Here is a 24543-nt window from a genome sequence, read left to right as displayed (position 1 = left end):
CATAGAAGCAATGATTCTAGGGGAGAATACAACATGCCATAGAATATTTTACAATCGTATGTAGTTGGAGACATACGACTCCATAGATTTCTATAGGTCCCGGAATTTGTTTGTGTGCATTACCCTAACTGTTGGCAGCTGTGTAAACTATTGTGCACCAATGGTGTTCGGGATGTGATAGCATGTCACTTGAATGACGCCGTGCTGCATTACCGGGGCCAGGAGCGCCGCTGTGCAGGGAAAAACCCATGATGAAATATCTTAGCACTATGCCATCACTTTGAGATGGGAATAACGCTTTAATGTCAACCACAGGAATCATACAGACAAAAGTATAAGTAAATCAGTATCTCAAGAACACTTGGAGGCCATCTTGTTATGTACATTTTACAGACATTTTTATTTGACCATTACCATAATTATTACATAAATCTTGAATGTTATATGTATTTTACTATTATTGAACTATATTAATTTATGATGACACATTTACTTGCAGACTGTGTTGTATGTCACATTAAGGTGTAAACATATGCAAAAGTAAAAAAAAAAAAAAACTAGACTAAGAATGACATATTCTCCATAATATTCTTTCCGTGCTGTTCCTTTTATTTGACTCCTGGAGAGTTGTGGCTCTGAGAAGTATCTGGGATCTAAGAGTTTTGGATTTCAGACCACTCATCTGCCCTGTGTGTAAAAAGTAAAACCGTATAAACTTTGGAAAAAAAAAGTATACATTAAAATGAAACCCATCAATGCAAGTAATACCTATATATATGTATCTACACTGAATGGCCACATTAGTAGAGGCACCTGATTTTTCACGATTGGAGCATAGAAATGAGACCGGTGACCAAGGAGTGTAGCATAAAATCAAGTGAGCTTTCTGTGAATCCTCTTCAGTGTGAATCCACATTAGAACAGGGGAATCGAACGATATGAGCAACTTTGAACGTGGCATGATCATCGGTGCTAGACTACCCAGTACCTTAAAAACTGCCAACCTTGTGAGGTTTTCTCGTGCAACGCTGTCAAGGGTATATCGAAAATCGTGTGATAGATGAAAAAACATCCAGTGAAAGGGGATCCTTTGAACATTAACAACACACAACTAAAGGGTTCAGAATGGGATGTCAAGAATAGGCGGTGCACAGTCAAGCAAATTGCAGCTGAATATAACGCTGGTGCTCCAACTTACATGTACCACTCGTCGTTCCTGAGCATGGATGGGATATAACAGCAGACGACCAGTTTGAGTGCCATTGTTGTCTAAGGAAAACAGAAAGACAAGACTCCACTGGACAAAAAAAGCACGAAAATCGAATCACCGAGCAGTGGAAAAACATCGCCTGGCTAGAGGAATCCATAGTTCTGTGGCATCAGGCTGATGGAAAGATGAGAATTTGGCGTGAGCAGCATCAATCGATGAATCGATCAGTTCAGGCTGGTGGAGGAATGGTGCGGGGACTGTTTTCTTGGCACACCCTGGGTCCTCTAATACCTATGGATGGATGTTTGAATGGTAGAACTTACCTAAGCATTGTGGCTGACCAAGTTCATCCCCTCATTGCAGCTGTTCACCCTATGGCGGAAGGAAACTTTAGAGGCAACTGCGAGAAGCTATGCTATCCACATGGCGAATATTCCTGCAGAAAGATTTCAGCACCTAGTGGAATGTATGCCACGACGACTTGCTGCAGTTCTGAAGGCCAAAGGAGGTTTAACGCACTACTAGATGGTTGCCTCTAAAAAAGTGACCATTTAGTGTATATAGGATTGTGTATTGATGGACATACATAAACAAACACTGACCCAACTCCCCTTCTACCCACCCACACCATGGCCCCTGAGATCATCACTCGGGGGTCAAGGTTTTCCTTAATTTTGCAATTAAGCTTTTGTAAGTACATTGCACAGAGAGTGAGAAAGAGGGGAATGTTTATATGCAGCAGCGCTTAGATCCGTGAGCGCTGGAGGGAGTTTTTGTTTTTAAACAAGTAATTGAAATGCCCTCTTATTCTTTTTGAATAGAAGGGCTAAGGAAAAACATCCCAGAGAACACCTTTCAAGGCAAATTCCAGCCATTAACATTTATGGCATTTTCATATAATTTTGGTGGAGGGCAGTCCGCTGGGGGTCCTGTGTCCCTTGTTGTACAGCGGATGAAAGATTAGAAGACAGGAGAGTTAGTTATACATGTGTGGGTAATACAGGAACAGCTAGGGGCACTGAACATCCAATCTTGTGATTGGGAGCCCCAGCAGTCGAAGCTGCACCAAAAAAAACACATTAGACATATTTTTTGGATTTGCCATACATGTTTAAACTACTTTAATCCTTATAGAAAGTAACTTAATACTTTGTATTTTAATTACTCATCATTTTTCGTATCTCTGTTTGTTTTCGCTGAATCAAAACATTATTGTTTAACTTTTTTTTAAAGAAATCTGTCACTAGGACATACTTCTCTGCTAGATGTTCTATAGGAAATAACATTTTCTCAGCAGCATTCAAATCCTATATGTAAATAAATCTGCCGTATGTGCCAAGTAGGGCACTATATGTGGCCTGTAAGCTTACTCCCCCACCGTTAAAACATTGTAGTGTAGATATAGTAATAGTATATAATACTGGTGTCTTCCAGGGCCGGCGTTAGAGGGGGAAAACTGGGCAATTGCCTAGGGACCCCATTTTCTCAGGGTCCTCTGCCCACTATAGCAGCCATAGCAGCTGCTATGGGGCCCTTGGCACGAGGGGGCCTGTGTCGCCCGGCAGATTATATTAATGGGCCGGGCGGCACAGTCCCCCTAATGCATAGTGGCGTCGCTAGCACAGCAGATGGGTGCCTGGTGCTAGCGACTGCAACATTGAATTGTATCTGCGTCCTCAGCACTCAGATACAATTGAATATTATGGCAGAGCAGCTCCCTGCTCCACTATTCACTAGGCTACAGGCCCATTAGGTCTGCAGTCTATAAGATGCTAGGACAGAATCCCTGCGCATACCGGTGTGATGACTTAACTGGATGATGCTGGCCTACGCTGTGGAGCAGCTCCTTCCAGGGGGGGGGGTGTGTATCGTGCTATCTACAGGGGACGGTGTGTGGCGCTATCTACAGGTGATGCTGCGGCACTACAGGGGGCATAAAGGGAGCATTATTACTGTGTGGGAGCGCAGTCACTGATGGGGCACTTTTATTGTGTCGAGCACTAAGGGATCATCATTACCATCTAGGGCACTGTGGATTATGAGTTTGTTTAGAGGATGGGGGGGGAGGGTCCTGGAAAAGCGAGAAACCAAAAATGACTGTGTGTCAAATTCTGCAGAGACGAGTTGTGGCTGGAATAAGTTGTCACAGTGGTTTGGGCCGGATGGAGGAAAAAAAGAGAAAAGTGATCGACCTGTGAGTCACTGGATATATGGAACTTATATTGTGTTATTATTGGTAATATTGGACTTCTATGAGTGAGTTGCGTTCAGTAAAATTATGCAGGTAATATTTAATCTGGTACAATGGTATGATTTCACAATATGATATATATATATATATATATATATATATATATATATAGATAGATAGATAGATAGATAGATAGATAGATAATTTTTTTGTGTGGGAGGGGGACATATGCTTTGGGGCTGGACACACTAGAAATCAGCGATACAGTTCTCTGCACAATGCACACTTGATACAATAATTCAGCATTTGGGGCCCCACTTTTAACTTTGCCCAGGGCCACACTTTGTCTAAAATCGGCCCTAGTGTCTTCTTATGCGGCATAGAGGCATTTTGGCCCCCTCGGGCACCAGAGCCCAGGTGCGACTGCTACCTCTGCACCCCTCCCTATAGCTGCGCCCTTACCTGCATATGAGGGCCCAGTACCGGGTCAGTTAGGGCTGAGGATGCGTCTTACATATTCAGTCCTGACAAGTGACGCTTTGATTGGTAAATGGCAATAATTTGTGAAACAAGCATATGTCATACCTTGGCTAGAGCTTGGTAAAAAGACGTGTGCTGCAGGTATTTTCTTGTAGCCTAGATTGAGGTGAGAAAACACAGAATACATACTAATCCACTATCAGACAGACTTGAATGCACAAGGTTTTGCTTTTCTTCCCAGTGTATTGAACCTGACATATTAGTGCGAATGTCTTAGTGAGCTGGCCAAGAAACTCTAATTGGCCTTAAACAAATCGATCCAAGAAGAAGCCGGACTTATTATTATATTTCTTAACACCGGATGACAAATCGCCTTTCCAAGTGGCTTTTCTCTCTAATCATTCTAGGGTGGAAATACTGATTTATGTCATTACACATGATTTTATGCAGATGTTTGTAGCTGCTCTCAAAAGAATATTACAATGTGTGTGTGTGAAGCAGTTAACCTATGCTATATAATAACTTTCTAACAAAGCTGTATATGAATTTCAGAACTTACTTAAATATAAACTGGAATGAATGAGCTCATATTGGGCTTCCACAAAAGAACATCCATTCTTTAAATTGATAAATATAATTACATTGCGTATATGTCTGTATGTGTGCGTCATCATTAGCTGATAAATTCAGGCCTGAGCTCTGGGACCCCCACCAATCACAAAAATGAAAGGGCGAGGACCATTTACTATTACCACTATTACACAGCGCCACTTCCGACCTGCCAGGCCTGTGAAGAGAACTGCAGCACAACCTCATTTAAGTGGACAAGCCTGTGCTTCAATACCAGACACCATGCCAGGGCGGGGAATCTCTGTGTCTGGTAAAAATCAGAAGATGCCTTGGCAATCCAACGAGTGCCACACAGGGGTGGGCACAAACAACAAGGGGCCACTGTGCAGTATATAGACCACAATCTTTCCAAGTGCTTATTCGATGAGAAATACCTTCCTCATCACATTCCTCGCCGGTCTGCCTGTCCACTAGTAATTTTGAGCCATGTATAGAAATCATTAGCGTAGTATTTTTCATAGACCGTGTAAAGCACTTATTTTTTTTAAAGTACTGTAGCAGTGGGTGGGGGTCCCAATGGTCAAAATGATATGAAAGCAATAGTAGGAAAAACCCCTACAAGATAATTCTTTAGGTTAAGGGTCTACACCGGAATATCAGCTGTCCTGACAAATAGCAGAACAGGCTCCAGTGCCAAAAATAAACTGCTATCTTCCTCTTTTTAGTAGCTGGGACCAGAAATGTTGTTGGTGCGCATCAATACATGCAACCAGCCATAGTAATAAACCGTGATCAACATTGCTTGGTCTCCACAGAAGCATGGACCTCGGGTGGTTGTGTCTGCTGCTAAGCTGTAGCCAGAGCATATTTAGGCCTCTGCCTAGCAAACAGTAGACCCAGTCTGAATTGCTCCCTATCAAAAATGATGTTACAAATTTTTGCCTTTGAGCTTTGATAACTTCACCCAAAATGTTCCTCTAACTGTTGCTACCGTGAGTAGCTATCTGTCAGATCAGATGAAAGTTGATATTTCTTATACTCATCCAAAACTAATTTTTTTTATTGGTTTAATGCAAACTTCATGAGTTAGGTCTTAATCTGGGGAGGGCACATGAGCCAACATTTCATCCAACACCATACAAGACTCCCTTGTGTTCTCATTAGAGACATCATTCTCTTATTATAAAGCTAACAGATGGGAGTAGGGCTTTTGTTGTGTTGTATGAAAATACTGCAGGTCATCATCATCCTAGCCCAGAAGTTACAGAATATGACAGAACTACTAATGATGTAGTTACAAGATGCAACTTGACATGAGTAGTTCTGTAATGTCGGAGGTCATTGGGGGCATTTCTCATAACTAATATTACTACAATTTACTTCACTATTTCAACACAAAAATACCATCACCTTCCATTCATTTTCCCATTTCTTGTGATCATAGTTCGGCTTGCTTTCCTGAATCCTCTTGTGTATTGCTTGGTTCTCTGCAGTGATCCTTACAATGTCTCTGTTGCGTTTGCTGCTATTGAGACTATGGAACAGAATTAAGTTAAAATAATTTAGTAATCATCCTTAAGACCCAAAGACTGGACATTACGCTATATCAACCTATACTATACTATAACATTTATCAATTGCGTCAAACCAAATCACCATGTGTTCTGTATTGGGTAACATTATCTCTCACTACATCTAATAAGTAAGGGCATCCAGTGTTCTTCAGTAGCTTTCTGGCGCCATGCTTCTCGCTCACCAGGTCTTGGCAGCTGCGGATACTGTTATCAACTAGTGGGCAGCAGGGTAGCTCAGTGGTGAGCTCTGTGGCCTTGCAGTATTGGGGTCCCAGATAAGAATCTGAATAAGGGCAACATCTACATGGTTTTTGTATGTTGTCCCCGTGTTTGTGTGGGTTTCCCCTGGGTTCTTTGGTTTCCTCTACAACTCCAAAAACTTCTTGGTTGCATGCCCTAGTGTGAATGGGATAGTGGAATTAGATTATGAGTTATATTGAGGACAAGGAATATGTTTATGTATGGATATGAGTGATGACAATCTGTACAGCATGGAGGAATTTGTTGGAACCATATAAGTAACAAGAAGTAAACTAGAGGCACTAGAACCGTTTGAAAGCGGCTCATGAACTAGAAAAGTTGGATCACCTCTGCTGTATTCTATGGCAGCGATACCTAAAGAGAGAGAAAAGATACACAGCGCCACATGGTGCAAGATAAACCTGGTTGATAAGACGAATAAAATGCAAGGAGAAGCAGTTGCGCTCACCTATGGAAGTTGTACAGTTCAGGTACAACACTGATGTAAGCATGTAGTAATAAAATCAGCTGCAGCTCGCCAATCGAAAAACCGGTACCATGACCACGGTACCGCAACAAAACAGCAATTAAAAATAAAATAGATGGATAAAATGGAAAGCGCTACTGGTAGAGGAAATAATATTAATATCTTAATAGATTTTAATGCATGGCTACGCGTTTCAACACAGAACCTGTGTTGGCCTGATGAAGACACAGGTTCTGTGTTGAAACGTATAGCCATGCATTAAAATCAATTAGGATATTCCCTATACTGCTATTATTTTCTCTACCAGTAGCGCTTTCCATTTTATCCATCTATTTTATTTTTAATTTCTGTAGTCTATGGCAGTCTGTGACAGATTCACTTTAAACAGACAAAACATGATGTACCAAAAATTATCTCAAATATGACTGCAATGTCACAAAAAGATGGTTAGAATTTATAAAACACTGTTTTTTGCATATACATATATTTACTAAAAAAAAGATGAGTCATATTTCACAGCTCAAAAACTTCACATAGTCTGTGTTCAGTCTTCCTTTTAATCTGAATCAAAGGTTTTTCAAGTGTCAAAGTAATTCCCCAATCATTGCTGATAACTACTCATAGTAGAACAGAGCCTATCTATGATGAAGAATACAATAAACCACAATAACCATTTGCTTGCCCCCAGGAAAGTACAATTGCAGTGCACTATTGGGAGAAAGTGCACTGACAAAATACATAAGAAATGCTGATACATAAGACTTTTTTTATTACAAGCACAGCCTAGAGTTGATGTCCCTGCACTGTACTGCATATAGAGAATAGTACATGTAGAGCATAGTATAGTACATGTAGAGCATAGTACATGTAGAGCATAGTATATGTAGAGCATAGTACAGTACATGTAGAGCATAGTATATGTAGAGCATAGTACAGTACATGTAGAGCATAGTACAGTACATGTAGAGCATAGTACAGTACATGTAGAGCATAGTACAGTACATGTAGAGCATAGTACAGTACATGTAGAGCATAGTACAGTACATGTAGAGCATAGTACAGTACATGTAGAGCATAGTACAGTACATGTAGAGCATAGTACAGTACATGTAGCGCATAGTACAGTACATGTAGCGCATCGTGCAGTACATGTAGAGCATAGTACAGTACATGTAGAGCATAATACAGTACATGTAGAGCATAGTACATGTAGAGCATAGTACAGTACATGTAGAGCATAGTATATGTAGAGCATAGTACAGTACATGTAGAGCATAGTACAGTACATGTAGAGCATAGTACAGTACATGTAGAGCATAATACAGTACATGTAGAGCATAATACAGTACATGTAGAGCATAGTACAGTACATGTAGAGCATAGTACAGTACATGTAGAGCATAGTACAGTACATGTAGCGCATAGTACAGTACATGTAGCGCATAGTACAGTACATGTAGCGCGTAGTACAGTACATGTAGAGCGTAGTACAGTACATGTAGAGCGTAGTACAGTACATGTAGAGCGTAGTACTTGTAGAGCATAATACAGTACATGTAGAGCATAGTACATGTAGAGAAAAGTACATTACATGTAGAGCATAGTACATGTAGAGCATAGTACAGTACATGTAGAGCATAGTACAGTACATGTAGAGCATAGTACAGTACATGTAGCGCATAGTACAGTACATGTAGCGCATAGTACAGTACATGTAGCGCATCGTGCAGTACATGTAGAGCATAGTACAGTACATGTAGAGCATAATACAGTACATGTAGAGCATAGTACATGTAGAGCATAGTACAGTACATGTAGAGCATAGTATATGTAGAGCATAGTACAGTACATGTAGAGCATAGTACAGTACATGTAGAGCATAGTACAGTACATGTAGAGCATAATACAGTACATGTAGAGCATAGTACATGTAGAGCATAATACAGTACATGTAGAGCATAGTACAGTACATGTAGAGCATAGTACAGTACATGTAGAGCATAGTACAGTACATGTAGCGCATAGTACAGTACATGTAGCGCATAGTACAGTACATGTAGCGCGTAGTACAGTACATGTAGAGCGTAGTACAGTACATGTAGAGCGTAGTACAGTACATGTAGAGCGTAGTACTTGTAGAGCATAATACAGTACATGTAGAGCATAGTACATGTAGAGAAAAGTACATTACATGTAGAGCATAGTACATGTAGAGCATAGTACAGTACATGTAGAGCATAGTACAGTACATGTAGAGCATAGTACATGTAGAGCAGGGGTCTCAAACTCGGACGGGTAAGTGGGCCGCATATAGAACATATTTCTCCACGTGCTTATTTCAACAATCCAGCTTTCCAGTTTAAGTGTCGCTAAATGTAGTCCGGTGGCTCAGTTAGCAGCGTTTGGCAGACACACATGTCAAGATTGGACAGCCCCTTTTTAGATAGTGCCGCAATGCCCTCGGTGGATGCTGCCGCAGTGCCCTCGGATGCTGCCGCAGTGCCCTCGGTGGATGCTTCCGCAGTGCCCTCTGTGGATAATGCAATACACCCCTAGATAAGGCCACAGTGCCCTCCGCAGATACTACCACAGTGATGTCAGGGTCTTGTCCTACATCATTAGTAGTTCTGTCATATTCTGTAACTTCTGGGGTAGAGTTGTGACTGCAGCTCTGGATGTGACTGGAGTATAGCACATTATATAATAGTAGAGTTGTGACTGGAGCTCTAGATTTGTTTGGAGTATAAGACAAGATGTTTGCATCTGCATCTACTGATCTTGCAGTAGAGTTGTGAGTGTAGCTGTGGATGTCTCTGGAGTATAGTACATTATGTTACAGTAGAGTTGTGAGCAGTGGCGGATTATCATATGGGCGTTTCGGGCGGCCGCCCGGGGCCCGAGGCTTCCAGGGGGCCCATGGCAGCCCGAAACGCACATTATCTCGTAAATCTATTCAGCGCGCTAGCGCTGCTAACGGCCGAAGATGGGGAGGAGCAGGGAATTCGCCGGGATCCAGGGGTAGGACACGCCTCCCTGACAGTGCGGGCCGCCGCCATTGAGTAACAGAACAGCGACGGACGGCTGTTCTGTTACTCCAAAGCAGCAAGAGAAGAGCCGGCGGGCGGTCACCGGCGCTGAGGTCAGTACAGGATTATCCTCCTGCCCAACTGGTTCCCGACCGCTGGCTGTATTTTTACGGCCAGCGGTCAGGGACGGGTGCTTAAAACCCGAGCCATAGACTTTCTACGGCTCGGGTTTTAACTTGCTGCCCGCGCGATCGGGCAGCTGAATGTCGGGTCTCCGGCTGTCAGTGACTGCCGGGGACCCTGAGGAGAAGACAGAAGCAGCTTTCGCTGCTTCTGTCTTCTCCGATGTCTTCTTACACAGCGTTCAATGAACGCTGTGTACAGGAATAGAGACAGCAGCAGCGGCGCTGTCTCTATTCCTCCCGGTGATCATGTGACAGGTCACATGATCGCCGGGTGCCGTTAGTGGCAGACTGTTGCTGGGTCTTACTAGACCCAGCACAGCCCTATTAGTGACAATCGTCACTGTGAGAGGGCTGATTTCCCCTGTAACTGGGGCTGCTGTGCAGCTCCAGTTACAGTGGAAAAACATGGTGTAAAACAAAGAGAAAGTAGATATAAGGTTCCCCAAAGGTCTTTTTTGACCTTTGAGGATCAGAACATAGTAATAAAAAATAGTAAAGTGCAAAAAAAAAAAATAATAATAAATACACATAAAATACCCACCCCAAAAAAAACGTTCCCCCCCCGCCAATCATTGTTGTAACGCTAGCGCTGACCCAATTACCCTAATATAGACATGTAATATATTAAAATTTACGGTAGACAATGACGATCACAGATAAAAGGTCTATTTTAGGGTAAAACAATGTTATTACCAAAAAAAATAGCTGAAACGTAAAAAAGCTTCTTTTTTTACTATTATTTTCAAACTTTATGAATAAAAATTCTAAAATGGCAAAAAATGTGTGCATAAAAACGATAAAAAAACGAAACCTGCATTGTCTAGGGAAAAAACGTCGCAAAAATAACGTCGGTTTTATTTTTTTTTAATAAAAATGTGTGTTTGGTGCAACTTTGTAATTACGTTTTATTAAAAAATATTTTCACTTTTTGAGATACAGCTGCTTTGTATCCTGTATCCGTCAGGTCAGCAGGACTGACGGGATCAGTGAAACGGGCCCTGCGCTAAATTATAATCTTAGATGTGATAGATTTGAGGTGGATCCTGCGTGTCACTGATCCCGTCAGTCCTGCTGACCTGACGGATACAGGATACAAAGCAGCCGTATCTCAAAAAGTAAAAATATTTTTTAATAAAATCAATCAATCACACTGATACACAGACATACTATATATATATATATAATTATAATATAAAGTTTTTAAATGTGTACATAACCTTGTGGCACTATATACAAGGGGGAGCGCTGTGTGGCACTATATACAAGGGGGAGCTCTGTGTGGCACTATATACAAGGGGGAGCGCTGTGTGACACTATATACAAGGGGGAGCGCTGTGAGGCACTATATACAAGGGGGAGCGCTGTGAGGCACTATATACAAGGGGGAGCGCTGTGAGGCACTATATACAAGGGGGAGCGCTGTGAGGCACTATATACAAGGGGGAGCGCTGTGAGGCAAGGGGGGGCTGTGTAGTGCTATCCACCGTGGTATGTGTGTGGCGCTCTTTATAGGGGGGGCTTTTTGGTGCTATTTACAAGAGGGGGAGGGCTGTGTGGCGCTCTCTACAGGGGGGCTGTATGGCACTATCTATAGGGGGCTGTGTGTAACGCTCTCTACGAGGGGGATGTGTGATATATAGAGGGGGCTGTGTATGGCGATATCTATGGGGGTGTGTAATATCTACAGGGGCTGTGTGTGGCACTATGTACAGGGGGCTGTGTGTATGGTGTTTTACAGTGTGTGGTATTATATTCAGGCGCGCAGTGTTTGGTGCTATTATATTTAGGGGTACACTATGTGGCACCATGATAACTTTATTTTCGTTTATAGGTGTGGAAATGTTGGAAAAGTGAGGAGACGTCTAAGTGGCAAATTCTGCAGAAATGAGTCATGGCCGGGAGAAGTCGTCATGAGCGCTGGACCGGATGGAGAAGAAAAGAGGAAAAAAACTACTAGAATCTGAGACGTCGTCACCTGTGAGTCACTAGATTTATAGAGAATCTGTCACCTCTCCTGACATGTTTATTATAGGAAATCCTTGTATTTCACAAAAAGTCTTTCTGCGGTCCAGGACTGATAGACAATTCCCCTTGTCAGAAGGTTGTGTCCCTGCACAGTGTGATCCTGTCAGTATGTAGGGACACCGCGCTGTGACAAGGGGAATCGTAACACTGTTAATGCTTGCCCAAAAAGGTAGTGTTAAAAATAGTTACGGTGAGGAAGGGGGGCCCAAGTTTGGGTAACAGCCCAGGGCCCATGGTCTACTTAATCCGCCACTGGTTGTGAGTGCAGCTCTGGATGTGACTGGAGTAAAGTACATGATATAATAGTAGAGTTGTGCGTGCAGCCTGGGATTCCAGCTCTGCTCCTGACATCACTGTCCATATATGGACAGAGATGTCTGGGGCAACCCCAGAGCTGGAGTCCCGGGCAGAGCGCTAGTAGGCTCTTCCTGGGACTCCAGCTGTGCTCCTGACATCACTGGGACACCTGCTCTGGGGAAGCCCTTGACATCATTGTCGATGTATGGACAGCGATGTCAGAGGCCTCCCCAGAGCAGAGCCTATACTAGCGCTCTGCCCGGGACTCCGCTCTGGGGAAGACCCTGAAACACTGTCCATATATGGGCAGCGATGTCAGGGAATTCCACAGAGTCCCGGAGCAGAGCCTGTACTAGCGCTCTGCCCGGGACTCCGGCTCTGGGGAAGCCCCAGACATCGCTGTTCATATGTGGACAGCGATGTCAGGGAATTCCAGAGTCTCGGAGCAGAGCCGATACTAGCGGCTCTGTGTCCCGCGGGCCGCAGATGACAGCCCCAGGGGCCGCATGCGGCCCGCAGGTCGCGTGCTTGAGACCCCTGATGTAGAGCATAGTACAGTACATGTAGAGCATAGTACATGTAGAGCATAGTACAGTACATGTAGCGCATAGAACATGTAGAGCATAGTACAGTACATGTAGAGTATAGTACAGTACATGTAGAGCATAGTACAGTACATGTAGAGCATAGTACAGTACATGTAGAGCATAGTACATGTAGAGAAAAGTACATTACATGTAGAGCATAGTACATGTAGTGCATAGTACAGTACATGTAGAGCATACTACATGTACTATGCTCTCAGGATAGGCCATCAATAGCAGATGGGTCGGGGTCCGACTCCCTGTTTTGAAGGGGCTGCAGCGCTTGTACAAGCGCTGCTTCCCCTTTATTTCTTCTTGCTCACTATGAATCGTTGGCGCGCATTTAGTGCCGATTCACAGGTATTGCAGCCTTTTCTACCATTGAAGTGAATTGGAGAAAAGGCTGCAATACCTGTGAATCTCCGCTAAATGAGTGTCGATGTTTCATAGTGAGCAAGAAGAAATGAAGGGGAAGCAGCGCTTGTACGAGAACTGCGGCCCTTTCAAAAAGCTGATCGGTGGGGGCCCTGGGAGTCGAACCCCCGACCTATCCGCTATTGATGGCCTATCGTAAGGATAGGCCATCAATTTTTATCGGCTGGAAAACGCTTTTAACGGAACAGAATCTCATCTGGAGCAGACTTCCATGATTTGGCTTGTGCCAAATCATGTGTGAAAACTGCTTCTTAGCATATGGTCTGGAATATATTTTATACAATGCTGTGTGATTCTTTATCTAATGTTCTACTTTTATGTGTTTTCTACTACTATCTCCTGACTTAAAGGGAACCTGTCACCAGCATTTTAGCTATAAAGCCAGCAATACCTGGTGAAAGTGGGTGAAAAATCATTGTCATCTAAGCTATAAATATGTTCTAAGTAAGCTCTGTAGCTTTAGTATTCCGTTTTTCAGTGGTCCCACGCCGTATGCAAATCAGCAGAAAAGAGTCAAATCTTCATCTGAAAAGAGTCAGGTTTTCATTCCTCCAGCATCTCAGAGTGGACTCCACCTCCTTCTTTTTGATTGACAACTCCTTAGCCAGTCAAGGCCGGACAGGTGATAGCAGTGGGCGTGGTTAAGAAGCTCCATCCCAGAGGGAAAAATAATTACCATAAAAGGCGGGAAAAGTTTAAACGACTATATTTACAGACAGAGGAGGACTTCAGGAAAGAAGAGAACAGGAACGAACTCTGGACAGCTGCGGCCATTGAGGGGTAAGGCTAGTTTAACAGGTAAGATGTTGATGAAAGGATCCCTTTAAAGGGCCATACCAGGATTTTCAATTGATTAATTAATGTACAATATATGAATAGTGGGGATCCAAGCCCTAGAGCCCCCAATGTTCATCAGAATGAAGGACAGCGGTGCTTGCTGGAGCACCACGGCTGCTTCACTGCAGTACTTGGCACCACGACGTTCTTACATTTATGGCTGTGCCTGATACTGTAGCTTAGCCCATTCAAATGATCAGGTCGGAACTGGTCATCCTGTGAGATTATATGGTCTACTGGTTCATGGCTTAACTTTGGTCGCTCCTAGATGCTTACGTGCCCCTCTTATAGAACTTACCCTTAACTGGGGCAGCTCTAGCTGGGTACAAATGTAGCTGAATTGGGCAAACTCACTAATTAGAAAGGGTGGCCATATATTTTTGGATATTTAGGGGGTAGATTTACCAAGACTGATGTTTTATACGCTAGTCTTCGCTTTCTGCTCTGCTGTTATCTGGCTTAAATTATAATAAATTTGTGGTGCCCTTTTGTGACTTTTCTACGCTAGAATACTGGCCTAGAAAGGTTGATCAATTCCACCAATAATGTTTTTCTTAGAACTCTGCATTGTGCCGTACCTCTGTTACGCCTCCTGGAAATGGATGAAAAACTAGGTGCTACCATTCCCCTTGTCAATGGGGCATATCCCTACATACTTTAACACTGTCTAATCAGTGCCGCCATGTCAGAGGGTCTAGAGACATGCCTTTCTGAAAATGGTAATACCCAGTTGTCAATTCATGCATACATTTCCAGGAACAATAACAGAGTAATGGCCCAATGCAGAGTTCTAAAAAGAGCTGCTCCAAAATGTTTATTTTATGGAGAATTAAAGTATATATTAAAACAGACATGTCATGAGAGCTAACCGGTCTTGTTATATATAGGGAGGCGCAGGGTTTTGGGTGAACTTTATATATAAATTGTAGCAAGATACACACGTCTTCCAAAAATTTATATTTAAACAAAAAAGTTTGAAATAAAATGTTAGAATGGAGGCCTTGACAGCAATAAATGAAAGTCGAGATATTATCAGAATTCATTTGCATGCCAGAAACGGTTTAGCTCCTAGACAATCCTGTGACATTCACGTTACTCTGATCAATACAAATCGTGGATTTAGATTTTTTAATTTGACATTTTTATCCACTTAATATAATGATGGTCTCCAGTTTCAATTTCCTTTGTGTAGTTATTGTGATGACGAGAGATTTATGTTGGAGGACAAGCTATTCTATTATTGCCAGACGGTCTAAGTGTCACGTGCAGAATTATATTTTAACATTTAGGTGAAATTTACTTAGATCCAAATAAATTAATAAAAATCATAAACACATCCCGAATATACAGTACATGTGTGATAATAGAGGTTTATGTGATTTCTAAAAATAATCACTGCTTGTATATATTTTTTTTTTACTACTTCAAACTATATACCGAAAAAAAAAAAAAATTCTAATCTGTTTTTAGTTTCTGATTGTATTTTTTTCTATTCTATTTTCTTTCCATGATTAATTATGGGGGCAGCCATCTTGCCTGAGCTACTGCTCTGATCTGTGAAGCAGTTCCAGAAATTGGTTTTGTTGGCTCATCCACATGGTTGTGTTTTGTATGGATCCATAAAAGTACAGAATCATACAACTTATTACAGAAGAGTTGCCAGTATCCAGCCTGAATTAAATATTAACAAAAAAGTAAGAAAAACAAAACCTAAAGGCTAGGTATACCTTTGAATGTATTTTTTTGTATTGAACCAATGTTTTTTTGTTTTTTAAGCACTTTTTAAATGTACTTTTATTTTTAAAAAAATTCCGTTTCTATGTATCCTGTATACATAGAATCTGTATCGTTCTCTCTCAGCCGATTCCGTCAGTTCTGTCAGCTGGACTGATGGCTCGGCTGTTCTGTGTGTCCCTGACAAACAGAATCCACCTAATATCGATCACATCTAAGTTCATCAAAATAAAACATTAATTGATTTGGAAAAAAAAATAAAAAATCCCTTCAAAAGTGTACCTACCCTTTAAATACAGTTTTTACACTAGTCTAACGCTTCTTGTTTAGTTAGGCTGGGTTTACACACCACGTATTTCTTACCTCATTTTCATTGCGGAATCTGCACCGAAATTCCGCAACTATGCTTCAGATACTGCACCAAACCCGTCCACAGCAACATCAATACATTTCCGTCATTTAAGCAAAGGAAAGCAAGTGAATGGGGCTGAGCTGCAATGCCAGAAATAACCCACAGACGAGAGGCGCTGTTTAAATCAGGCCCTTTTTTGTTTCATATACAAACCCTTCAAGTTCCATAATCTAAAGAGGTCAAAGGTCAATTCGAAATGGGACAAGTTCAACATGTACTGCACAAGAAGACTTTTAATACATCTCCTTTTATCTAGAAAACCTTTTTCTTTCTGCGGTTCTGCTTTTATCGCTCTCAGCGATGAAACATAAAAGCTTTGGTGGGAAAAGGATTTACCACATGGAGTGAGATGTGTGATAAAAATAATCAAAATGTTATCTGTATTTGAAAATAAAAAGCTTGATTATGCGGCTGTTTCTCGAGCCATTAAATTTTCACTCTTCTATGATAGAAGCTTAACTCGCTCTATTATGCAACATAATGTATGGTACGAAGACGATATAATTTAATGGGATCTACAAAGGAAGCCGTATGAAGAGCGGGACAATGCAGATAGCGCTTTACTTGCTGCCATTCGTCAGGGTATCAGTCAGAGCTTACAGAATATTTCAAGTTTATCTTTTATTTACTTCTACATTTTTACTGCTTATTTTCATAATAAAAAAAAAAATAGAAAATTTAGGCTTAATTCCCAAGAGCTATAAAATGATCAGCGATTTGCTCCAATGTGCTCACTTGTCTCCATGTACGAAGGACCTTAAAGGGGTTGTCCAGGATTAAAAAAACAGTGCTGCCCCTGTCCACAGGTTGTGTGTGGTATTGCAGCTCAACTCCATTCACTGCAATGAAGCTGAGCTACAATACCAGACACAACCTATGGACAGGTGTAAGGCTATGTTCACACGCAGAGTAAAAAACGGGCGAAAATTACTGAGCTGTTTTCAGAGAAAACAGCCTCTGATTTTCAGCCGTTTTGGAAGCTGAAAACATTTTTTGGGGCGTTTCTTCTAGATGTTTTTGGAGCTCCAAAAACGTGTCAAGAAGTGACATGCTCCTTTTTACGCAGCGTTTTTTCACGTGCCGTTTTTTAAAACGGCAGCGTAAAAACGTCCCGTCTGAACGAAATGCAGTTTTTCCCATTGAATTCAATGGGCAGATGTTTGTAGGCGTTTAGGTAGCGTTTTTTCAAGCATATTTTGAGGCATTTACACCCCGATATACGCCTGAAAACTCTGCGTATAAACATACCCTAAGGCCTGATTCACACGAACGTGTTAAACGTCCGTGGGACGAACATTGAAACAGCGGCCGTCCCACGGACCTATGTAATTCAATGTGGCTGTTCACACAGGGTGAAGGGTCCGTGGGAAAATAAGACATGTCCTATCTTTTCACGCATCACTCCATAGACTCTCATCTATGGTGGATGCGTGACATCGCGTCCCGCAGCCCTGAGCACGTATGCACCTCGGACGTGAAAAACGGCAGTTTTTCACGTCCGAGATACGCAGCGTTCGTGTGAATCAGGACCAGGGGCGTAGCTAGGGGGCGGCAGGCGGGGCACGTGCCCCGGGCGCAGCTCTTAGAGGGGCGCCAGCGCCACCTCCTTCACTATAATTGTACCTGTGTCGCAAGGACACAGGTACAATTAGAAGCAATGAATGACCGGGCACGTTACGTGCCCGGCCATTCAGCGCCTCTCCACGAATGAAGCGACTGGTACCTTTTGTACCAGTGACGCTTCCGTCGATGAAAGGCGCTGACTGACTGGCAGGGAAAGTCATCCTGCCCAGCAAATCAGCGCCTTTCATAGACGCTGTGTTCAACCCCCTGGAGACCTGCGCAGAAGAGAGCAGCTCTCCATGGCTGCCGAACGGCGTGGGAGTGGGAATAAGGTGAGTTTGAATATTTTTTACTTTTTTTAATTGTAATAGAAGTGTGTGTCTGTATCTGTGGGGGGACTATATCTACAGGGGGGCTATATACAGGGGGCTATATCTACAGGGGTGGGCTATATACAGGGGGACTATATCTACAGGGGGACTATATCTACAGGGGGGCTATATCTACAGGGGGTGGGCTATATACAGGGGGACTATATCTACAGGGGGTGGGCTATATACAGGTGGACTATATCTACAGGGGGTGGGCTATATACAGGGGGACTATATCTACAGGGCTGGGCTATATACAGGTGGACTATATCTACAGGGGATGGGCTATATACAGGGGGACTATATCTACAGGGGGCTATATACTGGGGTGGGCTATCTACAGGGGTACCATATCTACAGGGGGTGGGCTATATACAGGTGGACTATATCTACAGGGGGTGGGCTATATACAGGGGGACTATATCTACAGGGGGCTATATCTACAGGGGGTGGGCTATATACAGGGGGACTATATCTACAGGGGTGGGCTATATACAGGTGGACTATATCTACAGGGGGTGGGCTATATACGGGGGGACTATATCTACAGGGGGCTATATACTGGGGTGGGCTATCTACAGGGGGACCATATCTACAGGGGGTGGGCTATATACAGGTGGACTATATCTACAGGGTGGGCTATAGCTACAGGGGGGGCTATATAGTATATAGCCCACCCCTGTAGATATAGCCCACCCCTGTAGATATGGTCCCCCTGTAGATATGGTCCCCCTGTAGATAGCCCACCCCTGTATATAGTCCCCCTGTAGATATAGCCCACCCCTGTATATAGTCCCCCTGTAGATATAGCCTACCCCTGTATATAGTATCCCACAAATAGCTCCCCCTATAGTGCTCCACAGAAAGCCCACCCCTGTATATAGCCCCCTTGTACATATAGTCCACCCCTGTATATAGTGCTCCACAGATAGCCCACCCCTGTATATACTATATACAAGGGTGGGCTATCTGTGGAGCACTATATACAGGGGTGGACTATCTAGTGGAGCACTATATACAGGGGTGGACTATATGTACAAGGGGGGCTATATGCAGGGGTGGACTATATGTGGAGCACTATATACAGGGGTGGGCTATATCTACAGGGGGGCTACATACATGGTTGGGCTATCTGTAGAGTACTATATACAGGGGTGGGCTATATCTACAGGGGGCTATATACAGGGGTGGGCTATCTGTAGAGCACTATAGGGGGAGTTATTTGTGGGACACTATATACAGGGGTGGTCTATATGGGGGCACTATCTACAGGGGCTCTATGGCAGGCACTATCTACAGGGGGCACAGTGTGTGTGACACGGTGTATGGTGCTATTCTAATTAGAGGTGCAGTGTATGGCGCTATTATATTTAGGGGCGTAGTGTGTGGTATAATGAGAACTTTATATTTATTTATAGGTGCAGAAATGTTGGAAAAGTGAGAAGCTGAAGACATGTGAGCGCAAACTGCAGAAATGGTCTGTGACCGGGAGAAGTCATCATAGAGATCTGGACCGGATGGAGAAAAAGAACTAGAATCTGAGACGTCACCGGTGAGTCACTTAATGTAAATGTTCATTCTGCCTCTAATCAGCACTGTAGTCACTGTATGATCTGCAGCGAGATGATGGGTGATATGATTATGATAGGATTTATTTTTTGTGAAACAGCATCTCCTTATCATTGTTTGGGCCATGCTGGGAGCTGTAGTTTTACGCCGTACACACCTATACGGCAGGGGTTGCACTAAATTGAGCTGTATTTGTGCTGGTGTTGTATATATGTAGTGAGCTTGCTTCTGGGGCTGTATATATGTACTGAGCTTGGTTCTGGTGTTGTGTATAGAACCATATTGCTTGTAAAATGTACAAATGTTTTTATGCTCGCGTTACATAAAAATAAATGACATGTCGATTGGTAGAGAAAACAAACACGGCGAGGGGGAAGGAGCTGTCGGGAAAGAGGTTGGGGGGGGCGCCAAACTGAATCTTTGCCCCGGGTGCTGGAGAACCTAGCTACGCCTCTGATCAGGCCTAATGCTCTTTTTGGAAGACAGCAGCCTTGTTTTTCTAATCCTGGACAACCCCTTTAAGCTGTTTACAGACTTGCTGTAACAAAACAGGATGTGGATCCACTGGGTCACTATTCGATTTTGATAAGGCCTCATTCAGATAGCTCAAATGCGGCTGCATTTTGATGTCTCTATTGAGGCCACAAGTCCTATCCCGACAGTCAGTCTAATGACCCGTACTAAAAGCATTTTAGATCTTGATGATGCCGTTGGTCCAGGTCATTAGATACTGGGTCAGGCTGGGACTTGTAGTCATAATAGGGAGCCAAAATGAGGCTTCTGCGAGCTGATTGAGGCCTTTGACCAATTTCAGATTGCCCTAATACGGTCGCAAAGCCTGTACCTCCTGGCGGTACTACTAAAGTAAACATTGGGGTCCATGACGATCTAATTTCAGTTTAGTAAAACTATGGGAAGTCTAAGTATTGCAACTGCCTAAAACTGACTTTAGGCTGAAAGCCTATGTAGACCTATTAACTTTCACAGCTGCAGTTTGTCACAATGTATCATTGTTGGTAAGAGCCATCAGTCTAGTTACAGACGGACACATTAACTAGGCCATCAGCTGTATGAGCAGGACTAAGACCGGACTATTTTTTAGCTTCTGAATGCAAACAAGCAGATATTATATAAAAAATGATGCATTACCTCCCTAAATGACAATTGTTCCAGTTGTCCAGAGCTCCTCTAGTGCACATAATATGAGCAATTTTCTCCATAAGCAGTCGGTTATTCTTTTCTATCACAGTCAGTCGTTCTTGTTCCATCTGTATGAACAAGGGCGATGCAGAAAATGGGCCTATTAGACAAATCCCCAGCCGAGTGACTGTAATAATGTTGCAATCAAGTTCCAACTAATGTGATATGTGGTGTGACTAAAACCACAGATGCTACAATATCAAGGCCATAACATTATAGGAACTAATAATGGAATAGATGTCCGCCGGCTTTTCAAATACTACAAGGAAAAATAAATGTATTTAATAAACCGATAAGCTCCCAAACGCATACTCAGTATACAAATATATACCACCTATATTAACCCCCCCCCCCCCCCCCGCTCTCAAACTTCTTCATATTGTGCTGTGTTAATACATCGAATCACAGTGGATTTAACAAGGCTATTTTTAGACTGATCAATAACATTTAGGCCTTTCTGACACAGGTGTAGTTATATTACAATCCCTTTTTGACAGGTAATCTCCATTTCACCAGATATGTAAATTATAAAACCAATTAGCTATTCCAGTTTTAATTAAAAGGGTTGTCCACTTTGGAAAATCCCTTTTTGTTAAAAGAATAGTCTTGAAATAAATTGATCGCTGGGTGTGGACCCACAGTGATCAGTTGTAATCTGTGGGGAATGCTGAAGTGTTTAAAGGGGTTGCCCATTCCCTAAAAATGTTTGGCCTATCCCCAGGATAAGCCATCAATACCTGATGGGTCAGGGTTCAACTCGCGCCGATCAGCTGTTTTGAAGGGGGTCCGACTCCCGCCGATCAGCTGTTTTTGAAGGGGGTCAGACTACCGCCGATCAGCTGTTTCCCCTTCATTTCTATTTGCTCACTGTGAATCGTCGACACGGATGCAGCGAGCGGCGATTCACAGGTATTGCAGTCTAGCTCTTCCATTCACTTCAGTGCGAGAAAAAGGCTGCAATACCTGTCAATTGGCGCTACATCCGTGTTCACAGTGACCAAATAGAAATGAAGGGGAAGCACCCCTTCAAAAATGCTGATCGGCAGGGGTCTCGGGAGTCAGACCTCAATCCATCAGCTATTGGTGGCCTATCCTGAGGAAACGCCATCCATTTTTAGAGACTGGGCAACCCCTTTAACTCCCCTGCAGTGCCACCACAGGTGTAATCAAGTATTACATGCTGCCCATTGAAATAATAAGGCTGTTCACATGATTCATGGACATGCCAGGTCCTCCAGAGAAAGAGACACTCTTTGTAGCCGCTCTCCCCTCTGTATTATAAATAGATGTCCAGAATAAAGGACTCTTTTCAATTAAGAATGCTATAATAGGGCATTTCAAAACGGTTTTGTAAACCAGAAAATCCCTTTAATAAAAAATAGTAAAAAAAATTGTGCTGTAATGTTAAAAAAAACATTACTGCTTTGCTCAAAACAGTGGCACACCTATTCACGTTGTGTATTTTTTGCAGATTAGCTCCATTTACTTTATTGGAACTGATCTGCGATCAGCCACGTGTTTCTAATCTTGAAGTCAGCCATTATTTTAAAATATGAACAGTTTATACCTGGATTCTTTTCATTTGGACGTGATGGTGTAAAAATATCCTTGGTGGCTTATTGTCAACTTCAGGTTTGGCTGTAAAACACATAATAGTTAAAAGAGTACATGTAAAAAATAAAAGACATACATTCAAGGTTGGCAGATATACATGAACTGCACACATTTACCTGGTTAACTTCCACCCCTATACATTACCGTAACATTATGTTTACTCCATTAGGTAGTAGGAGTATTCTGGTAATTCACATGCAAGTTACAAATTACCCGCCAATGCCCTGCTCAGGACCACACTTAGAGTGGCGAGTCACTGCAAAGAGTGGCTGTCACTCTTGAGGACCATGTTTTACAGGTCTCTCATTCACTTGAATGGGTGCCATGTTATATTACATTTCTCCTGCAGTGGCACTGGCGGAGAAATGTTCGGCCGTCTACAGGTTGCTTCAGTGATAACAGTTACTTGCTGGAGATTTCAGCTTCTGGACTTGTGGCGGTCAGCTTATCACCCTTTAAATATTTTCAAACACTTATATCTTGCTGCTAGGTGTCTGTTGGAAGGTCTTTAGGAAACTGAGATGCGAAGGCCCCCTAAGTGGTGGAGGCCCCTATGCAATTGCCTATTTTGCCTTCCCTATAATCTGGCATTGATGCTATCAGCATATAGAGTACTATTGCTTTTTAAGCAATCCCGTTTACACATATGTTTCACATACTTCATTGATTGATCAGGAGATTATCATTGCATAAATTTTTTTTTACACTGTATCATGTTTTTGTACTGATTAGGATTTTAGTATGTACCCATGACGATTTATATGCATCATTTGTACAAATCTTTGTTTCAGCAGCACCCTGTATTCAAAATAATCAGTGCTTGTCACCTGGTGGGTTAGGTCCGACTGGCCCACACTATCCAAATTCCTTAAACAAGATCGGCATCAGAACACGAAACAACTTGACTAAGAGGTTAGAAGTTTTTCTTTACTTCAACATTGTGCAACGTTACAGCCTAAAGGGGTTGTCCACTACCGGACAATTGATCACCTATTCACTGGATAGGTCATCAGTATAAGATCGGTGGGGCTGGGTCCGACACCTGGACCCCGCACCAATCATCTGCTCCGGCTGCCACTGGGCACTGGACGTCCGTGCCGGAAGCAGATGGCTCCGGTCACGGAATAGCAGCCGAGCTGGAGTACTACAGCTCTGCTCCTACTCAAGTAACTAGGAGCAGAGCTGCAGTTCTGCAGCACAGCCGATGCGCAATGTACGGAGCCATCTGCTTCCGGCTCCGTACATTACATACTGTGCAATGACATCTGGTGCCGGAGCAGCTGATCGGTGCGGGGTCCGGGTGTCAGACCCGCACCGATGATATACTGATGACCTATCCTGTGGATAGGTCATCAGTTGTCCGGTAGTGGACAATCCCTTTAAAACAAGCCTTTTTCAACCGTACATGATTTGTAGTCATCACTTTAACAATTTTTAGATTTATTTGACTGATTGTGTGCCAATAAACTTAACAAATTCGATATATTAAAAAACTATGTATACTCAATGTGTGCACCTATGCTTTGCTTGAGAAAGAGCCCAGTTTAGGGGGCTGAATTGTTGCGCTTATGGGTTAATAACAGTCCAATTCTTTCACTAAAACAAGTCTGTAGTGCTGGATATATATCTATATACTGTATATATAATATCTAATCTATCTATCTATCTATCTATCTATCTATCTATCTATCTATCTATCTATCTATCTATCTATCTATCTATCTATCTATCTATCTATCTATCTATCTATCTATAGGAAATACAAAGAAGAACCGCACCACAAATCTTGAAATAATCACCTCTATCAGGGGTTTCGTGTGTGCAAGCCTCCAGACCACGACCAATAGTCCAAATTTAGGAATTCAAAATATAGGCAGCACTCCACAGCAAAGTAGTCAAAAAAGTGAAAAACGTTTATTCACCCATATGTAAGATTGCT

General features: G+C 42.7%; 1 protein-coding gene across 1 annotated transcript in view; it reads right to left on the bottom strand.

Moving 5' to 3' along the window:
- Window positions 1–279: 279 nt before the first annotated feature.
- Window positions 280–24543, bottom strand: part of CFAP97D1 (CFAP97 domain containing 1) — a 45312-nt gene continuing 21048 nt past the window's right edge. Inside the window, exons 2-6 of the mRNA XM_075846232.1 lie at window positions 22558–22628; window positions 20940–21058; window positions 5862–5985; window positions 3987–4037; window positions 280–687 (exon numbers count right to left, since the gene is read on the bottom strand). Of these exons, the coding sequence (XP_075702347.1) occupies window positions 679–687; window positions 3987–4037; window positions 5862–5985; window positions 20940–21058; window positions 22558–22628 (374 nt within the window). The 3' untranslated portion in view covers window positions 280–678. The remainder of the gene's footprint in view (window positions 688–3986; window positions 4038–5861; window positions 5986–20939; window positions 21059–22557; window positions 22629–24543) is intronic.

This window comes from Rhinoderma darwinii, chromosome 13 (genome assembly GCF_050947455.1).
Source record: "Rhinoderma darwinii isolate aRhiDar2 chromosome 13, aRhiDar2.hap1, whole genome shotgun sequence".
Taxonomy (NCBI): Eukaryota; Metazoa; Chordata; class Amphibia; order Anura; family Rhinodermatidae; genus Rhinoderma; species Rhinoderma darwinii.
This window is presented reverse-complemented; position numbering and strand designations above follow the sequence as displayed.